The sequence below is a fragment of the Vollenhovia emeryi genome, unplaced genomic scaffold (genome assembly GCF_000949405.1).
Source record: "Vollenhovia emeryi isolate VEMERY1.0 unplaced genomic scaffold, V.emery_V1.0 DF939247.1, whole genome shotgun sequence".
NCBI classification, from domain to species: Eukaryota; Metazoa; Arthropoda; class Insecta; order Hymenoptera; family Formicidae; genus Vollenhovia; species Vollenhovia emeryi.
Genome location: NW_011967119.1, coordinates 78,753 through 99,686, shown reverse-complemented (window position 1 = coordinate 99,686; position 20,934 = coordinate 78,753). Strand labels below are relative to the sequence as shown.

The 20,934-nt window shown below is 36.5% G+C and overlaps 3 protein-coding genes and 1 long non-coding RNA gene across 12 annotated transcripts in view; 3 read left to right on the top strand and 1 right to left on the bottom strand.

The window, feature by feature from the left end:
* LOC105559968 overlaps positions 1-20,934 on the top strand; it is a 427,615-nt gene that overhangs the window by 349,418 nt on the left and 57,263 nt on the right. For 3 of the 4 annotated variants that reach the window (XM_012008659.1, XM_012008663.1, XM_012008662.1), the window contains exon 3: positions 9,218-9,433. In XM_012008659.1, coding sequence (XP_011864049.1) covers positions 9,218-9,433 — 216 coding nt within the window. Of the gene's footprint in view, positions 1-885; positions 1,337-9,217; positions 9,434-20,934 lie in introns of all 4 variants that reach the window. The other variant, XM_012008661.1, reaches the window with a different exon arrangement.
* LOC105559961 overlaps positions 12,553-20,934 on the bottom strand; it is a 26,037-nt gene continuing 17,655 nt past the window's right edge. Inside the window, exons 2-4 of the long non-coding RNA XR_001008784.1 lie at positions 15,561-16,024; positions 15,090-15,246; positions 12,553-12,676 (exon numbers count right to left, since the gene is read on the bottom strand). This is a non-coding gene — a long non-coding RNA (uncharacterized LOC105559961). The remainder of the gene's footprint in view (positions 12,677-15,089; positions 15,247-15,560; positions 16,025-20,934) is intronic.
* Positions 16,230-19,859, top strand: LOC105559957. Of its 4 annotated transcripts, none has more exons than XM_012008635.1 (9): positions 16,230-17,180; positions 17,486-17,605; positions 17,993-18,104; positions 18,336-18,597; positions 18,697-18,825; positions 19,024-19,114; positions 19,197-19,339; positions 19,466-19,601; positions 19,709-19,859. In XM_012008635.1, the coding sequence occupies exons 1-9, from the start codon at positions 17,037-17,039 to the stop codon at positions 19,760-19,762; spliced, it is 1,191 nt and encodes a 396-aa protein (XP_011864025.1). In that variant the 5' UTR covers positions 16,230-17,036; the 3' UTR covers positions 19,763-19,859. The 4 variants fall into 4 exon arrangements, with proteins under 4 accessions (XP_011864025.1, XP_011864027.1, XP_011864026.1 ...); XM_012008636.1 differs by having other exon boundaries at positions 16,231-17,180; positions 17,486-17,533; positions 17,987-18,104; XM_012008634.1 differs by having other exon boundaries at positions 16,231-17,180; positions 17,987-18,104.
* Positions 19,975-20,934, top strand: part of LOC105559958 — a 5,476-nt gene continuing 4,516 nt past the window's right edge. For all 3 annotated transcript variants that reach the window (XM_012008640.1, XM_012008639.1, XM_012008641.1), the window contains exon 1: positions 19,975-20,652. In XM_012008640.1, coding sequence (XP_011864030.1) covers positions 20,449-20,652 — 204 coding nt within the window. In that variant the 5' untranslated portion in view covers positions 19,975-20,448. The remainder of the gene's footprint in view (positions 20,653-20,934) is intronic.

The window sequence follows — 20,934 nt, the reverse complement described above, 5'->3', positions numbered from 1 at the left end:
GTTCGGGGAAATTACTTGTTCTTTAAATAATTAAATTTTTCCTTGAATAAAACGTTTTTACGAAGCGCTCAAAATTGCATTTATTATTTGTCGTTTGTTTTATTATAATTATATCGCGATAAAAATGTCATTTATTACGGAAACATCTATTTTCCTTTCATCTCGGCTAATCTGTGCAATGTCAAAATTTCTATTTCGATTATTTAGAGATGATTGTATAATCTTATTTCGTCTCTAATGTAGTTAAAAAACTTTTAATTATCGATTATAAGAAATGCATATTACATTATCAAATTTAGTTTAGATTACTCAAATTAATTAGTATTCTAATATTATTCGAACTTGGAAATTGTTTATAAAATAATATACGTATATGCAGGCGTGCGCGCAAATTTATGCATTGTACTGTCTTTCGTATACTCTGGGGGAGAAAGAAAGACAGTTAGCAACCGATTTTGGGGCCCGAAATTAGTAATCGAGTTATTTGGATTGTTCGTAACTCTAGTCTCTTACGAATTTTACCCCGTGTAACTAAAAATCGCAATTAACTATTCTATCTATATCCAAGATTTTTTAATAACACTAATCAATTCTGTCAATTAGTTCTGTCGATATTCAGTAACACAAAGATAATTTTTATTTAAAAGGCACCAACCGAAGTATTAAGTTGCTTAACTACAAAAAATGGGTCAAAATTTTTCCCAGAGTAGATTTACGAACGATCCAAATAATTTGAATACTAATTGTCGGCCCCAAAATGGGTTGCTGTCTTTCTTTCCCCAGAATATAACCGTGTATAATCGTTGGTTGCCGTTACATCAGTACTCTCAGTTATAAAAATGATTAATTGCATTTGACAAGGAATCTTTCACATTCTCTTGATAGCTCTGCCAATACGAGCGCAATCCAGTCCGAGACTCCAGGCGGCTGGTCGAGCTGCGGCAAGTGTCTAGACGACATGAGGCTCATGCAAAGATTAGCGATCAGCGGACTGCTGTCCGTGATCCTGATCCTTCTCATAACCGGGACATTTATAACACGGCGCGATCTCGCGAGTGTCGTCGATCGGGGTGTCGCGCCGGAAGAGCGTAGCGAACAGTTGAATCCAGCCTGGGTGCAGGACAACGTGGTTCCTGGGCAGGACGAGCCTGCAATCGATGATAAAGATAAAAATAAAGATAAGGACAAAGATCGACGTTTAGATATCAGACATAAACAATTCGAGCCTTCGGTGGTCGAAGCGCCGGCCGCGTCTGTTCCTGACATTTACGTTATTAGACCGCCTAATCCACCTCTGGATGATGTAACGAACCAGCGCCGTGAAAAAGTTAAAGAGGTAAGATCGCACTTGACTTTTGTTATGCATGCTAGATTTAAAAAAGAGGATGCCGGTGTGCGTTATGCAAAGGGTTAAACTCGAAGAGGTAAGCCTCACAATAAGATTATGCTTAGTTTTATATTATTATAATTATTTATACATATATATTTTTTCTAATTCTTTATCACACTAAAAAATTATTCAACGTTGACTTTACGTTTTGTTCACTTTGACAAACGTATGGTTTAAGGTGAAATATCCATTTTCTGCATTTGAAACCTGCATTTTCCGAAAACTCATTTTGTTCACGGTAGTTTTTACCACTGTCGCATTGTTCGTCACTGTGGCGTCAAATGGTGGCGGAAATTAAAGAGATTCGTAAGGGAAAACCGATGTGCTCTTTATTCGTCCTGCCACATCGACATTCGCGTTTGAATTAATGGGTAGAAAAAAATAAGAGAAAATCGCTTGGGACGATAAGTTAAGCTTAATAAAACCAATTTTTTTTTAATTACACACCCATATAATTTTTTACGATAATCCAATTCAATTAGATTGTTAGAGTGTTCAAATAAATTGTTGTAAAATTAAATTACAATTTAGATTAAAGAGTTGTGATTAACGCTATATTTTCGGCTAAAAAATTTACTTTATTAAATTTAATTAAGGAACACAGCCTTGAAGTCCCTCTCAGAGTTTTACAAAATTGCATTATAATGTTTGCAAGAAAGAAAACGAACTTCGTGCCAATCTCAAAACAGAGAAGGCGCTAATAATGATGAAAAACATGTTTTCTGTGTCAGATTTAAATTCTTGGTAGCAAGATTAATCGAACGCGACATACCGAGTTTGTATCAGAAATGGACAAACAGAACTCAATCAATTAACTCCCTAGCAACCGACAGTTGCAAAAAACGGGGAAAATGGCAGATAACTGTCTAGTGAGGTGTCAAACTAGATTGACCAGCGCACGAATGTCATGTTCCATGACGTACCTAGTATGACTAAGTTGATCCAGCGTAGCCATCTCAATTTAGAGTTTAATCGATTCTTGTCCTTTGCAGTAACATATGACGAGCAGGTGCTCGTCGAAGGGTAGGTCCGATCGTACTTCGATAGGCAGATTAATTAATTCGATCGTATTCAGCGTCATGAAATGGACATTTCATCTTTTTATCTGGAAACGAGAGAACTGTTAATACTTGACATATTAGTATTTCATTATTTCATATACTTTTAACGCTAATATTTTACATTGTTAATCTTTTCTACATGATCTATTTTGCAAAATGTAAAGCTAGAGGATATAATACGAAAAGAGAATTAAATATTTTCTCTCGCTAACCCACTTTCAATCAGCGACGCCGGTATGTTTGCTTGGAAAAACGATAATGTAATGCGATTATTAAAACTAGTTAATAAAATGAATATTATGCGTATATATTATGAATGATATGAATGAATATTACGATATTGATTTCAGGAAAGTAATATATAATTCGAAATACCTGAATTTCCAAATTAAATGGTTATTATAAAAATATTTTCACCGGCTTCGTTTCAATTGCAGTAACTAAACTACGATTCCTTACTTTATTCGGGAAATGGAACCAAAGTCAGAAATAAAGTAAGAAACCTAATAACGTCAGTGTTCCTTGATTTAAAACAATTGTTTTTACATTCTTTGGTTTATCGTAGACATTTTGTATTTCCTCTCTTTGTGATCGAGAAAACGCGGTTGCGCTAAACTCATTGCGCAACCTCGTTGACGGCGTCACATGGTTTCAGATGAAACGAGGGAAATCGCTACGTCGCGGTTCTTGAATAATTCCGAACGGAGAAACGTGGGTAGCCATCAGACTAATTGTTTTCAGTCGTGCTAATGCAGTAGGCGTGACCACCCATTATCATGCCATGGAACCGACGCTGATTAAAACACTCGCGCATTTTTCATGCCCGCACGTTTAAGGCGTATCTTCACTTCGTTTTATCGCGCATATCAGATATTAAATTTTCACCCTCTCAAACTTGAAGTAATCGTCACTCTCGCCAACCGCGAGAAGTGAATTCAAATGGCTACAGGCTTTTGTGAGAAATTAAATAAGCCGGGCGTTTATAGAAATCTTCCAATTTCAATTAATTTTATTCATTTCCTTCCTGCTTCTCTTTCATTTAGTTACTTAAAAAATTATCACTCGTACGTTGTGTAAATTCTACAAAAGATTTTTGTAATAATAATCAGAAACGAATAAATGAACATTAAAAAATTAAGAATATAAAGAATCAGAAAATGGTATTTTAAGCTTACAATTAGAGGGAATAAAAAACATTTTCACCAGATACATATAGTATCAAGTTTGCCACTACGATTGTTATATAAAAATATTATTGCGCCTTTTTAACTTTATCTCATAAATTATTCCTCCTTTTTTATTTTTGTATAAAAAGGATGGCTATTTTTAATCTCGTTGCAAATTGATAAAACGGAAATATATGATGAAAATATCAGTCTCAGTTTTGTCACATAGTATCAAGTTAGCTACTTTGATTATTATATAAAAGTGTCAGTGCGCTTTTTAATTTTATCCCGTAGATTATTACTCCTTTTATTTTTGGATAAAAAAAGACGAGTATTTTTAATCTCTTAACAAGTTGACGAAACACAAAAGTATATTGTATAATGAAAACGGCGGTTTTTCAGTTTTGCCATGTCGCGTAGTTATTTGTTGAATGCGAACCATAGTAACAGTTTGAACATTCTTCCGCTCCACGGCGCCAGGTGCTTCGTTACGATAGCGTCTGCAGAATATATTCTCTTCCTCACGAATTAGCACTTAGAGATCTGGAAATTTCGTGGGAGGATCCAAGAGCGGGCGGCGTGAACGGCAACTGCGGGAGTCCGACAAAGTCGCATTGTCTATCGAGTCATACAAGTTGGGCACAATGGTGACGGCTTCCTTTAATGAAAGATGCTAGTTAAGGGAGGCAGGATAGGATAATGATAGAAGTATGGAGTTCGCGAAGCGGTAGGACGGGGGGAGGCGAGAGAGCGAAGGCACAGGCTCTTCTGACGCTACCTTTCATCCGCGGATCTCGCAGAATGGCGCGAGGGAAGAGAAATGGCGATGCCAGTTCCACATCGGTTCCACTTAGCAAAGATTAATTCGCGTTGGTTTGAGAGCTCCTGTACAATGCGCAACTCGCCTAACAATAATAAACAAAGCTATAATTACTCTAAATCCCGTTGAAGGTTTACAACCCCCTTGGATGTAGGATTTCGAGGTCCCTTCTGTCATCCCGTTTCGTCCTGCCTCCCCTCCTCCCTGCTCTCTGTCTCTCCTCCCTCTTTCTCTCCCCCCCTTTCTCGTCCCTTCTTTATCTCTCTCATGCGACCTTTATATCTTCTTGCTGCTACCTTTCTGGAAGCAGACATATACATATCCCGGGCAGTTTGTACCTAAACTCGTTGCATTGAGCCTGGGTTGTATATGTGCCAAGAGACGCTCGAGATGAGTAGAATTTCCTACAACGTCCTTTACGTAGTGGTTCTCATAGTGTCGCCTGCTCTCACGCTCCCAACTTGAGGTGCATGCAACACGTTGCATGAATATGCATTTATATTTCTTTCCGCTGTGTGCTCGCTTTCAATTATACAGTGGCGCCTTTGCGCGACGGATGCATATATTCCTGGGGCTTTAAATATATCTGATAAGCGTGTAATAAAGTAACGAGAAAAACTTAGAACGTAGGCGGGGGGGGCTTTTCCGACGGCGATGGATTCGGTATAAAAAGTTATCAGTTGGCTGAAAACCCGTGCGGTCCGTAAAGAGTGATTGTTACATAAATTTTCAGCTTCCGTTCTCGACAGTCTGATCGTGGGCGACTCGGGCACACAACCTTTGTACGTAACCACATTTAATCGCGGAGATACGTCAGAAATTTCACCAGCGTTTAAAATGAGATCCATTCAACGTCATAATTGAGCGAACGAAAAATATAGAGGACGATGCGTTTGCGACTTGATTCGCGAAACTACGCGATGAACGTAATTTACAAAGCAACAAATGGAAAAGTCATTAGGTATTAAACTGTTTTCACACTCAGGGTATCAATTTTTGATAGACCCCCGCGAGCGATTGCGAATTTACCGAAAATTCACTGTCTATCTTAAGCTCTATTTCTTTTTAACGCGCGATCTCTCTCTTATTTCGTCCTCACCAATTCCTTCGCCTTTCCTCTCCGCTGGATATTAAGTTTCCTTCTCGCCCCGATTGACTTTTCCTCAAAAGTGCAACGCGTAAAAATGCGTCCGCTTCTCTGTGCGCGACGGGCGCGGTTAGATTTTTATGACGTGCGCGAACCGTTTTTAAAAGGCTTCATGACGTTGACCCTCGTGGCGGGCTCGGCCGTACCGCAGGTAAAAAAGGATATCGTATATACGGAGTCGCGCTACTCCTGACGGTGCCGGGCGCCGGGGAAGAGCGCGCGCGTTTCATATACACATGCGTGTATGCACGCGGGCAGATGTGTGAGTATGTCGACCGGCGGCAGAGGGTTTGGGGGTGCTTTCACAAAATCACGGTGGGACGCCGACGCGGCGGGACGACTGGGACGGTCGTGGAGGGCAATAAATAACGTAAATTGAAAACCGCGGGAAATAAAGAGAGGAAATAAAAGCGCCACGGTTAAGTACACTTATACGTGCCCGGTATCGGCAACACACCCGCGCGCGGACCCGCCGCCGATGCGCATTTGTGTGCATCTCTCCCCTGGAGTATCCAAAGCTTTTGCTTTGTTTGTGTACCATGCATACTCAATCGTCTGACGGAGCATCGCCACCCCCCCCCTCCCCCACCCCCTCTTCCCACAACCCCCCACAGTCCCCGCGCCGCCTCTTCCACCCCGTGCTCCCTTTTCGCCGAAGCCGCGCCGCTGCTTTTCCTCCCTTCCAGCGCGCATTTTGTTTATTAATGGAAATGCGTGGAGCGCAGGCAATTTGAAAGGATATTTTCTCTCTCTCAAAACGCGAGAGAGCTCCCGCGGGTGTTCTACAGAATTCATATCGTCTGCGATGCTCCAACCTGCCGCGGTTCGTCTGCGCGTGAGTAATGCGCGTAAAATAATGAATTTATCCATAAGCTTGAATTAATTAGAGGCAGATTTAGGATGCAGGGCTACATGCGAGTTTCATAATAAATTCCCGCGTTTCTTTTCTGTCGACGCGGCGGCACCGGGGAAACAAAACCCGGAGGAAATTGCGAGTCGCGATCACTTTTACTTGTCCCACTCCTAATCCATCGGATACGTTTGACACCCTAGCGCGGTCCAGTCCCGAATAGAAATAGGTAAGAAGAAAAAATAAATGCTGCATAATTTTATCGCCGACTCAAATAGGCATCTCTGCGCGCGCGACCGGTGCACCGCGTTTTCCAAGCCGGTGCTTACTGCTTAACCGCATTAAATGGTTTTAATGGATTACTCTTGGATTACAAAAGCGAAAGAAGAAAGAAAAAGGAGCTCGGTCTTCCGGATGAGTCGGGGAGCGAAGCCGGTTACCGCGGAAGTGACGTAACAAAGAGAGAATAATTGAACGAGGCCACACGTCCGACACGAGGTTTTGCCTTCTCCTTGTCCGCCTTGCATCTTCGCCCCCTCCCGTGTCCGCTCCACGCCGTTCCCTTTCGATCCGCCGACCGACACCGAGGCTAATGGTTTAATCCTAACATGGATGTTAACCAGATTACCGGCTACAGATCCGACATGTGCCGTGCATTCGCCGCGGTTTCTACGGAACAAATTATCCACGATTACATGGATAATGGCGGAAGGCGTTGAACGGCGCGATGCGCGATGCCGCCGTCAACCTGTACGATCGTGATCGTCCTCTGCAATTTTCTGCATCACCAACCCGCTTTCTAAGCGGGGACGTAATAACGCGACATCATCGCCTTGCGTGCTCCACGGAATTTTGCATCCTTACCGCGACAGCCCGCTTCAACGTTTTCACCCTCGCGCGGTTATCGCCCGCTTATCACCCTTTCCGTGGTCCGAAACTGGAGAACTTCGTCGTTGCATCAAACAATTTCTGTAGATCTTCGAATAAACGTACCGTCTTAACCCTTTGAAATTCAGTTGGGGCAAATAAATTTTGTTTCATTCAACAAAACGGGTCTCTCAGTGTACAAGGATTTTTGGGGTCGCTGATTACGAATCCGTTATCAGATTTTCATAATTCAAAATGGCGGGTTCAAGATGGTGCAATTCAAATCTAAAAAGAGCGACATCATTCGACTGTAATTCAACTATGCTAAGAAACCTTATTTAGATATTATTAGGACACGTGGAATCTAAATTCCAGTTAAAAGTTCTTATAGAATATAAAAATAGCACGCGCGAAATGGCGGGTGCAAAATTGAAATTTGATCATTTCTTAGAATTTACTCATTGTTGTCACTACCCAGAGTTAACATTTTTATTGCTAAGATATCCAAAAAAATGCAAAAAGAACTCGACCTAAATGCGTTGACTAGAAATTAAATGGCCAGAAGAAGTAAAGAAGTTGAGGTGGTAACGTGAGTTACCAGCATAGACATAGTAAATGTAGACTGAGCGTCCCCTTGCATAAGCTGAAGCTTGTGAAGAGAGAGAGACAGAGAAGATTTAAGAAGACTTTCTTTCTCTGTCTCACAATGGTGACAAAGGAGGCGCAGGCACGATTCTTTTCTTTTATGATAATGTAAGGCAGAGAAAGAAAATCTTAAATCTTCTCTCTCTCTCTCTCTCTCTCTCTCTCTCTCTCTCTCTCTCTCTCTCTCTCTCTCTCTCTCTTTCTTCACAAGCTTCAGCTTATTCAATGGGACGCTCAGTCTATATTTACTATGTCTATGGTTACCACCATGCTTCAAAGGGTTAATCGTAATTGCACGTTGCAGAAAGTCGCAGAAAATAAATCCGATTCATTTCGATGCGACTCAGGGCGTAGATAATTGTGAAATGACATGCGTTTCTCTTCCGCCGTTGTCTCGCGATTCCTCGTGGTCTTCGATTTTCACTTTTTTATTTTATTTATTACAACCGCGGCCGAAGAAGGGGAGAGGAAGGGGCTCTTCTGGTAATGCCACTGGCCAGGTCTTTTCGATATTATATTGCTCCTAAATTATGCCGTCATAAAAACGTGATGAAGCGACCGTGACCGCGGGTGCCCGGCAAATGGCTCGAAAAATCAAGAGAAACGGAAATAACGGTCAACGAACGGACCGGGCGATATATTTGTTATTCACGGAACAGCTCACGTGGAGCGTCCATCATCCTAGAAACTTGATATCCTTGGTATCAAGGCTTCGACTGTGCACACCGTTAATTATAGAAGGGAGATTCCAAAATTCGGAGACATCGATTTGTACGTATACTTGGTGTGTATTTTTAACATCGCAATTAATTTTTAATACGAGCTGCCGTGTAGTTGACTGTGAATCCTTTGAAAAGCTTAAACTTTTATGCCGAAGAAAGTGCACACGGAGAAAATTTTCTCTTAAAATTTACTCTGAAAATCATGTAATCGTGGGACAACATGTTGAAGAACTTTATGAGAGTTTTTGAAAATTTTACCATACATTTTACTAATAAACTGTGTACTAATTGTAAGTATAATTACTAGTAAAATGTATGGTAAAGTTTCTAAAACTTCTCTTAAAGTTTTTCAAAATGTTATCCTATTATATGATTTTCAGAATAAATTTTAAGAGAAAATTCTCTCCGTGTAGAATTCGAAAAGAAGATTTATAATATTCATCACAGCAATTGTGTGATGGTCGATAATTGACCCTGTTTTACGTACATTGGAGGAAAACATGGATATTTTTATTCGCAGAGTGAAATGTTTGCACTTTTTTGCCGCAGATGATGAAGCATGGCTGGGACAACTACGTGCGTTATGCATGGGGGAAAAACGAATTAAGACCAATCTCGAAGAGAGGTCACAGTGCCAGTATCTTCGGGGCGTCGAATATGGGTGCGACTATCGTCGATGGACTTGACTCTCTTTATATCATGGGTCTACACGACGAGTTTAAGCAAGGGCGCGACTGGATTGCTGAGAATCTGGACTTTGATATCGTGAGTACCACTTTTATTTGCTTTTATGTCCGCGTATCTCTCGATGACATTTATCAAATACTTGTGCTGAGATAACCACTGAAACTTGAGTGAGTTATAACGTATACCTTGGAAAGCGACATACAAGAAAAATACTTTTAACACAGTTAAAATAAGTTTCATAAAGCATCATTACTATAAAAATTCATGATTTAAATGAAGAACGAAAAAGACTGTGATCTTTGGGCTGTTTATAAAAGTCGAAGGATTCTATTTTATGTTAAATGATATATCGATAGATTAAATATTAAAATAAATATATTTTTATAAAACTCATAATATAGCGGACTTAGCGCATATTACTTTTAATAAATTATCTGTCAAGTGTTTATTTTAATCGTGGGATTTGACTGACGTTAATCACGAGAGGATTTAACCATATCTTTTTCCATGCCAAATTTACTTCTCTCGAAAAATTATAAAATACTTTTCTTTTGTGAAAATATAAATTAGCACGTTTGAAAAAATTTTGTTAATAATGTAAAATTTTATATAATTATTAACATTTTATACGATGCGAAGGATAATTTTAGCATGAGAGCAAAACATAAATTTCGAGTTGTGTTTTAAATTTGCAAGCGCAAATATTTTTTCTATGCATATTTCTTTGAAGAATTTCTGTAGTTTTTCCTTCCATAACTGCGAAAGTACAGTGATGTCTATCTAAGTGAAGGTATCACGATGAAAGTTCGACATTCGCCGACACGCGTCGAAACCAATTTCGTCCTGAGTCAACTTACCTGACGCAGCCATGTCATCATCTCCTTTTTCGCGGGCCCCAACGGAAGCGAACTTTTGATATAGGCCCGCGTCTGCATACACTATTCCCTCCTCCGCACCATCTTTCCTTTACTTTTACGTTATACAACATGCCGGAAATGTGTTTGCTCGAAGAAAGTCCTGTTCTGACGAGTTGTCGAAGACACCCTTCGATTTTCTCTTGGCGGGCGACCTATTCAGATAAAATCTAATAAAGAAGTGGAATAACATTATTCTGTAGACACTCCAAAGCGGAAGTTTAATTATATAATTATCTCTCTTCTGCTAATTATCTTCTATCTCTCAAAACAGATTTCAAAATTAAAATAAGTATTATTTTTCAAACGCGGCATCTATAAATATACGAGTTTTTAAATGATACGAGCAACAGAAGAAGGTAGTGTTGAAAAAGAAAGAAAGAGGGTGAAAGAGGCACGGATGAAAACATAAAAACTTTTTCAAAGGAACTTTTGCAAAAATTCGACATAATTCTTTGAAAATAGCAAACGTTCCCTTTGTCACTGCGTGGACATGTGACCTTGATGGAAAACGAGAATCTTATCTTTAGAGAACAGGACCACGCTGAAATATCTCAAATCCCCGACTGGGTCCAATATTTTCTCGATAAAATATCGCAACGGACCATTTTGTAGGACACAAATTGTCAGCTTAAAGTTCCGACATAAAATATTTCATTGCGACATCAAATATTCTCTTCGTGTGACGAATGTGTGATAAAGTTTAAAAAGAATTACAATACTAAACGGTGTATAATTCTTCTCAAATATTTTCGCGAATTAAGAGTTTGTGAAACAGAAATTTCCCTTAGGATTTTATTAAACTTTTGCTTACGGCAATACTTACCGATAACATGATATTACACGATAATGAATATAAGAGAAATTGTATTTTTATTTTTTTAAATTCTGTTTACTCTATATATGTAACCACATATATCGACGAAAATTAAGAAACGGCACAATGAATCGTAAATTAAATCTCATAATAATAAGTGGAGGGTAGGAAGGCCAACGCAAACTGTACGCAGTTAATGAGGCGTAGTCTCTAAAATAGTCATGAACAATTTAATAGTAAAACGTAAAATACAGACGTTTCGATCCACTCCGGATCATCTTCAGTGTCACAAGAATAACTAAAAATAATGAAAGAAGAATTTCAACGTAAATTCAGCAGAAAACGCAACAATTAAAGAGAAGGAGAATACCAACCATACGTTAAAACGTTTTATTAGTTTTAGTTATTTTTTGTACACTGAAGATGATCGGTCCGCAGTTGATCGAAACGTTTGTATTTTACGTTTTACTATTAAATTGTCCATGACTACTTTATTAACTCCTTATTAACTCCGTACGGCTCGCACTGGCCTTCCTACCCTCCACTTATTTTTATATTTTGAGAGCCTAACTATATAGGATCTTAAATCTCACAATATTGTGAAACTCTGTACAAAGTAAAGAGATAGATATTTTTATACCTGATACAATCAATATATGTACGGAATAAATGAATAAAATACATTATATAATTGTTTATAAATAATTATTTATAAATAGTTTTTTAAGGCTCAGGCAAATACATGTTTATTTTATTAAACATTCTGGCCCTACGAAAATCGATTCTGAAGACATGTTACCTTCAAGGCAGCCCTGATAAACAACGCATTTAAGCGCTTAATTAACTTAATCGTTATGTAAATCGATGCCCGCGGTATTTCTCTGTCGGTGCGTGCGGGAAGAATAAACTTGAACATTTTCGCGTGGCAGTTTCGTAAGTACCGAGCCAGGAAACTTGGCCCGGTTTATCCAAAGTTGGTAACAGCCTCCTGCACCCTCCGACTCTCCTCAAACTCTTCTCTCGCAATGTTCCGTCGGATTTCTAAGTGGATAACTTGCTGTATTAGCTGCTTTCGGCTTGCGGTAACCGGCGTGTCAACCGTGTTAGAAGTTATGCCTACTGTTTCATGGTTGTTTCTGGAATTCTTTCGTCTCTCGTATTGTTTCGGCTGCAGGGAATGCAAAATTACATCAGGGAATATTAGATGTATAATTTTACGGTCAAATTTTTTTCATAATTTACTAATTTGTGTTTTTCTCTTACATACGCACGCAGGCGCGCATAAAAGATACGTTTATGCAGAGATTGTGAAAGAGTTTCAACTAAAGTATTTATCACAATGATCGAGTCTGAGTCATTTACACTATAAATATGTGTGCATTTACAATTTTTTATATTTCTTACTCTTTGTAATTTTAGAGAGAAACGTATTACATGCAATTGAATAAAATTACCAAGTTAATTTTACAAGTGTCAAATAGTTAATATTGAAAACACGCATAAACATAAAGCTCAGATATTCGAGTATAAATATATCTTACCTTTATTACGTGTATCAAATTATCCCGACATTATTATTGTGATCAGCATCTGAAATTAAAAAGAATAAGGATGAAGAGTACTCCGTATCTCTCACGCACGTTCAATAAGAACGATAAAGGACGAAATTAAAAGGCGGCACGGCAACGATTCATCTCGGTTATTCGCGTCTGGTCAGTGAGATAAATTCCAATGGTCGATATGAGCGAGAAGACCAAAGGAATACCGTACAATATATATTGCCTGCAATGAGATTTATACAAGAATGAAAACAGCGCGGCGAGTGCGCAGGTTTTGCACGGGCCGTTAGGTGGGAACCGAGATCATGGACGGGTTATATGGACTTGTCCGCGATTCGGACGGGCGATAAATTCGGGAAGGAAACTGCATCTGAAGGGGCCTAACTGCTCCAAGTACAAAACGATGACTCGCATCGCGTATTATGCGTTAAAGGATGCAGGTACGAAGAGGGGAATACAAGGTACTGGCCGCATTTAGTATCTGACACCGTCATTTCACGTTAATATACGCACAGCCGTATAAGATTAAAGAAAAGGATGATGAAATATGTGTACGTCTTATATACAACAAAGTAGAATTTATATTGCTATCAGTTTAAGATGCTATAAGAAAGATTGTTAAAAGCAATATTGCGTAACAAAAATCAATATCAGAACATTTCTACTTAATCTTTATACGTAATCGTTGAAATTTCTCTATTGATTTGTTGACACAAAATGTGAGAATGATGTCGTGTAGCACATTAAGCTTGTGGCATAGTATCAATGTTAATAAGTTAGAATAAATTTACATAACTTGCATTTGCATTTACGTTTACATAAACGCATACATTTGTTTTTGGTATAAGCACGATAATATGAAAACATTTTGGCCGCAAGCCTTTTCACTTATACATACAGGGTGTCCCATTTTAACTTTCACACTCGAATATCTCGAAACCACGGCGGTTTCGGGGGCGATTTAGTAGCGGTAGAAGATTGGTCACTTGGGGACATTTTCAACGTCATTTGAAAGTCAAGTCCAATTTTTTAAATAGAAATCCATACTTTGTATTGCAGATTCTGATTCTTCGTTGAAAAGTATGTAACTTTGTCTGAAACAGTTTTTTATTCGCCTAATACTTTTTGAGATATTCAAGAGAAAATTAATAACTTTTTTCAATATTTAGCTCACGGTATCTCGATAACTATTTGTCGGAGGGAAAAGTAATACAGGACTATTTTACTTGATTTGGTCTCAGGAATATGCCGTTGCAATGGTGCTTCAATTAGTGAAATTTTTTGTGTATTGTAGCATACACAAAATTTACATACACAAAAATTTTCAATAATTGATGCACCATTGCACAAACAGTTATCGAGATATCATGAGCTAAATATTGGAAAAGTTATCAATTTTCTCTTGAATATCTCAAAAAGTATTAGGCAAATAATAAAATGTTTTAGACAAAGTTACTTACTTTTCTAAAATTGACTTGACCTTCAAATGACCTTGAAAATGACGCCAAGTGAGCATTAAAGCCAAGCAATCTTCTACCGCTACTGAATGGCCTCCCTTAAAACCATACAGCTTTTGTTTAAAATATTTTCCCCGAAACCGTCGTGGAGATATTCGAGTGTGAAAGTTAAGATGGGACACCCTGTATATACAGCATTTACAACCAGCGTATTTTTTAGCTTTGTCAACTTAAACTTGCTGTTGTTTAAAAAAATTATGCGATTTTATTTTACAGTTTTTTCAGGGGACGAAAAAGTATTTAACTGAAAGCCGCTTAGCGACAGTCACGTATTTTCTGCTGAAATTTAATATAATAAAAAATTTAATATAATAATTAATGTATATTAAACGTCTTTTTTAAATAGATCGTGTTATTAAACTACTCCAGGCCCTTTCCATTTAGAAGCCTGTTTGACCAGTTCTAAGCTGACCTGATATAATAATATTATAGTAGTACAGCAAACGTATAAAGAAGAAAGATGTAAAAGAGGGTATTAAAATTATAAAAACCCTACGGTTTGTGTTTATTTCTGCTATATAGCATTACAATCATGTCTGTCTGTGTCTTTAAATTGAGAATGTCTTCTAATCTATTTGCATAAAATTTATTAGATATAGAAATTTATTGCTCATCTCTTACTTGATGTATTTCCATATTTTCTGCCTTGAAGTCCCTATTATATTTTCTTAATATTATTTTTATGTTAATTTAAAAACATAGACAGAAATGCCTCATGATCCAGATTCTTGAAGTTAATTGATAATGACGGATTCTTATTAATGATATTAAGTTTTATCTGAAAAAATATTATGTATGCAAAAATATACGCACACATTAAAATATTACGTAAATAGAAAGATACCAATTATATAGCTAATTAAATTATTGATTCAATACTCGCTTTCGTCCACTTGCTAGCGATTCCTTTCGTTTTCCGAAGCTTACCAGTTTTTTGGTTCGGCTCTTGCTTTTTGTTACAATCGTCGTTATTCGTAACCGGTTTTACCGCCATATTGCCATGATCAAATAGTCTACGAATGTAGCAGAATCTTATTTATAGCTGTCTCTTGAGAATTTTACAACTTGAAGAAGATATGTTTCACTAAAATTGCAACAAGAACCAGATATCACTTATCAACTCTTCGCGTTTTACCGTAAAATATTAATTATATTACACGCAATAGAATTTTCTTGTTAGTAATTTTAAGAATTGAATAACAATATACAAAAGGCAACAATACAAATCAATGTAAATACAAGTATAAAAATACACATTTTTACATTTAAACAATTATTAACATTATTTATAATAATATTTGAAAGATTACTATGAAGTGTGTAATGTGAAATACGCACAAGTAACATTTTATCGTTGATGACACGAGATGTTTCATTTCGTGCACAATTTTCACTTACATTTTGACGTGATTTGCCGTAAATTGATTTGGAGGTCGATTTGGACATTTGTGCTAATGCCAATCGGTGTCGATTTAGTCGTTTGGAAGAATGAACATTTCGTCTGCCAGCCACGGTACGCGCAAAATCAACGTATCGACGCGCAACCCCCGTTATTCGTCGACATTGAGTAAGTTGCGCTTGGTAGGTATGCAGCGTAGCTCTCGAAGGGCGGGAACGGAAGGAAGGATGCACGCTGAGATATGCGAGATACACGTATTGCACAATTATGCCAGGCCGCGTCTAACAGAACTATGTGCCAGCATTAGCGCACAACGAAGAGATGCATACATCACAAAACGCGTCGATCCCCATTCCTCCGTTCCATTATGCGTGCATCACACACTTGTGAATGCGTGGATACACGATGTTTCGCATAGATGCCGTGCAGTTGTCCCAAGCAGTCGTCAAACCGAAATACATATCTGTAAATACCCATTGTTGAGTTCTAGAAGAAATTTCTTAGAAAAATTGTATAATGTAATATTAATTTAAATGAGTGGTTTATTAAACATTCTCGATGTTTAAAATTAAAACGCAAGGAGAAGTGAGCTTCGAGAATCAAACATGATTAGTTGTGCGTGAGTTAACATTATGTATCATTTAATTAGTAAAGACTAGACAGGTCTTTTTATAAACTGCATGTAACTTTTAACATTTGTATTTAACATTTTCTTTTATCTTGCGTATTTTCAAAGTTATTCAGGGGGTTTCCCGTTTTGAACACCCTGTAAGTACACAGAGACTCTTCACATCTAAATAGTAACCGTTATAAAGTAACCGCGGCTAAAATTTATGATATATTCTATAATTTGCTCATATTCAAACGCGCAACGATTCCCTCAATATATTCTAAACTTACAGATTACGCAATTTGGATAGTAATTAGTTATATGAACACTTATCGATAGTATGTTAATTAATATATTAATCAACGCTTACTTATTAAAAATCAAACGTGTGGCACACTATCTAGAGAATCAATTCCTCGAGAAAAAGCAACGACTATGTGTCTGGCCGACTGTTCAACCGTGAATGGCACTCTTATTCAATAAGCTACGCAGATGACTCGTTACTGCGTTTGCGCGAACTGAAAGGAAGAAAACTTCTCTTTTCTGAGAATACATTTCTTTCCATACCTAATAGGACGATTATTTGTCATTATATATAATTTCCTTAGTGTAGCGTTATTTATCTATCTATGTTTCCGTGCGAAGTTAAGAGATCTATTAACGAAATTGAACTGCGCGTTATCTACTTCCCCTCGTGTGGCACGGAAAAATTTTCTGTTCAAAATGTATCGAATATCTAACATTATCTCGGATAAGTGCATTAGTGCATTAAGATCCAACAAAGCAGTAAAAAAAACAGTTCAACAACATTTACTAAAGAAAGAAAAGGAATTTTGTGCCCATGTAGTTCAAACGTACAATCAAAATGAATTTGTTTGAAAGTCGCTACTTCAATCTCAACCGCCTTCTCATGTCGTCAATTGGATTATGGCCTTATCAAAAAGAAGAATCCAGAAGAATTAAAATGATTTTTGTATCATTTGTCCTACTATTAGGTATAATGGTGCAGGTACATAACTTTAATAGACATATTTTATTCTTATATTGTATAATTTATTATTATTGTTATCACTACTATTGTTACTTATTATTCTTTTATTTTTTTATAAGATTTATTTAGGTCGTACAGAATATATGTAATTTTTAAAAATTTATAAAAATTTGGACTTACAATACTTAATATATTAAATAATATATTAAGTTGAAATTATTATTGTACATGGAATGTTTATTTTATATGTATACAGGGTTCAAAATAAACCTATTAAAAAATGACTACTAACGATAACAAATATTAAACAATATTACTTTCAGTTGATGAGCTTTATTACGATTGAATACAGTAGGGATCTTCTTACAAAAGTATTTTCCTTCTCTTTTATTGTTCTTATCTGCACTATAAAATATAATGTGCTATATTTCAAATCGGAACAAGTGAGTTAATCAATAAAATTCAAAATGACAAAACAAAGTGGTCAATAATACAAATGAAATATTGCAGAAGAAATATTACTTTGAATATCTATTGTTCAAATAATATAGTGGTATTTACTTTAGTTCAATTTGCACTACCTTGCAGTTAAATTATTATCAATAGTGCTACATTTTTAATAATGTTTTTGTTGCACACAATATTATTTTTATTAAAATACATATTAGAATTGTGTGTTATATAGAATATATATGTAGAATAGTACATTGTGTGTGTGTGTGTGTGTGTGTGTGTGTGTGTGTGTGTGTGTGTGTGTGTGTGTGTGTGTGTGTGTGAGACAGTAGAATTAATCGTTGCAAGCAATTACAGTACTTCATTGGCAGGTAAAGTATCTTTTCGAGCGAGTTCTATATGACTGGCATGCTTTAACTGATGCAGAAGAAATAAAAATAATACAACAATACGCGAATAAGGGGAGAACATATACTATTTTGGCAGGACGTAAGAACTAAACTCATAATATGAGAATTTGCAAGTACTTATTTTTATTTCATTATAATTAAAGAATAATATATTTTTGTACTATTCTTGTTGTTATTATATTTTGCAATATTGTTACACTAGTTTATTTACAATAATTTACTTTTGTCAAATTTTTCGGAAACATGAGACCAAAATTGTGTTAAAATTATATATAAAATATATGTACGTATAATTGTTCATTTATTTTAGTCATTGTGTATGTTGGCATTCTGATTTTTATTACATTATTTTTTGTACCGGACGTTCTCGATATTGTGGCACCATTGAATGAGCCTCGGCGACATCAATTGCCGATTGTAATCGAAACCTTTTTCGACCAGGAAAAATATTTCCTGTTTATTAGTCTAAACTTCTTAGTAATTTCTTCTATAGATCTAACTATACTATTAACTGTTGAATTGTTATATGTGATATGCATACAACACGCTTGCGGATTATTGAAGGTTACTAGGTAAGATATTAGTTATTATATATATTATATATATATTATTCTGTTATTATATTGTCAGTTTCTGAATTGTTTTAAACTATACGTTTGATGGTGCTTCAGTTATCGTATCTTGCACGCATTCGACAATCATTCGACAATTCGTTTACAAGAGAGAAGTATAGTTAAATCAAAGTGCGCCATCTGTATCAAATTAGTTAAAGCTATCAAGATTCACAAACGATCTTTAGAGTGCGTATTAATATAAGGATAATTTAGGGCAGATAATATAGTCACAGCTTGCTTACATTAAAATATTATGTGTACACACTGGATTGTATTTGAAAGTATATAAACTGGTTAAAATCAATGTTTCGCAGAAAATTATATATAAAAGATTTGCATATATGCACATGCATACATGTTTACCATTTTTTTCTTTTATTCAAGATTCGTCGAATGTTTATGCTCTACTTTCTCTATCTCTTACTTGATCTTGTGCGTGTTCTGGATAGCTTCTTTAAGCATTAATGTATTTGAAGTGAGTAAAACTTGTTGCGTTAATACAATCTCTAGCAATTTCTTTTTAATTAACGGGAATCATGCTTTTTGTTTTCTCCTAGCTATTAAAAGCAATTGAATCAAAACACACGAACCATGCAATCTATCTTGCTTTATTCATCACCGCTCATTTAGGTTATATATTTTGGGTTAATTATTTCGGTCAAAACTTAATAGACAACAGTATCGACGTATTTGTACAAACGTAAGTGCCAAATTCAAAATAAATAGCCCATTTGTTCTAGTAAATAAATTGCAATGTTTACTTCACAGACTAATTTTAGAAACTAATTATGTAACCAACAGGGAGTTTAATGATTTATGTTTACAGTTATAATGTACAATGGTACATGGTGTCTCCACATATTCAAAAAAAAATATTATTTATACTACACAGATCCTCAAAGAATGTCGTGTTCGATGTTGGCAATTCATTATTTACATTCTCATTGGACGGAGTTGCTGCGGTAATCATTTTATTACGAATAAATATATTTAAAGAAAAACAAGTATTTTGGAGAAAGTGTAATGAATCTAGCATGAATAATGCAAAACTATATAAATTTTGTTGCAGCTTATTAACTCGTCTTTATCATACACTATGCTACTCTATTCCACTCGGACATGATTGATATCATTATGGCAAAAATGGCTACGATCGTCTACAATCCTTTTTTATACTTTATAAAGAATGCTATCACGCAATAAAACTTACTTCAGCATGACACGCAAGATTTTTTACTATCATTTGTCACGAGGAAATATATTTGTCTTACTTGATTTTCCGAAACATAACACTCGGACCTTCGCACGTGTGCATCGATGATCATTTTCTTCACGTACACTTTCGTACCCTTTGTCAAAGTTAATTTCAAAACTAATGGTTTTACACGCATCTTCTCCAGTTTGTCGGTATTGTAATATATTTGCGAGATATCTTTCTGGAAGAAAAACCATCACTCTACGACCCCCCTTCGCAAACGACTATGAATGCGAAAAATTCTTCGTCGTATCGCGCGTGCATATAATTCTGTAACCGCTGCCGTGCAACCCCTGGGAAAGCCACCAATAGTTACATTGAACATGTAATTTAGTTACTGTACGTTGCAATCACTCTCTCGGTGGTGCACGGTGCACGATAGTCAAATGACTCATCCAATCTTACTTTAAAGACCATTTGGTAATAGGCAAATTTATAAATTGTCCTCCCGGTATCAGATTCTTCGCAATGACACGTATTACCATCATCATGACGCGGAAAATGCATGCAATAATTTTGTAATAGCTACTAAAATATTCCGATAATGTAGTGGAATGGTAGGATCGCGCAATCTTTGCAAATCTGCGTGCACAAAATCGCAGCGACTACCAGTCGGAATGGATTTCTTTGACAATGAGTACTATATCACCCGACAGCTAATGGAGTCGATCGGTCTGTGGCCTTATGAAAAGCGAGAACGTCGAATTGTTCGAATGCTCTGTATACTCGTCCTTTACATCCAAAGTTTAGTAATACAGGTAGGCCTCTGACCGTTGTATCTAGTCTATTATTCCTATAGAGATGACTGATCTGCGCAGTCATTTAGGCTTAACGAATCCACGGATATGAGTTTCATGCAGATATTTACACATCATATACGTATGTGTTTGTGAGTAATAATACTATAAGTATTTGAGAAAAAAGTAAAAATAAAATACAACAAAGTTTAAGAATAATGAAAAGAATAAGAACAAAACTCGTGTGCATGTTTTACGTAGGTAAAATAGGATACAGGCTAAAGTTTAATTTTTTGTTGTTTA

Coding starts and splice junctions, on each gene's coding strand:
- LOC105559957 (XM_012008634.1), top strand. CDS start 17,037: ATGAATTTGTTTGAAAGTCGCTACTTCAATCTCAACCGCCTTCTCATG. Junction 17,181..17,485: donor TATTAGGTATAATGGTGCAG/GTACATAACTTT, acceptor TATTACTTTCAG/TTGATGAGCTTTATTACGAT. Junction 18,826..19,023: donor ATTCACAAACGATCTTTAGA/GTGCGTATTAAT, acceptor CTTTTATTCAAG/ATTCGTCGAATGTTTATGCT.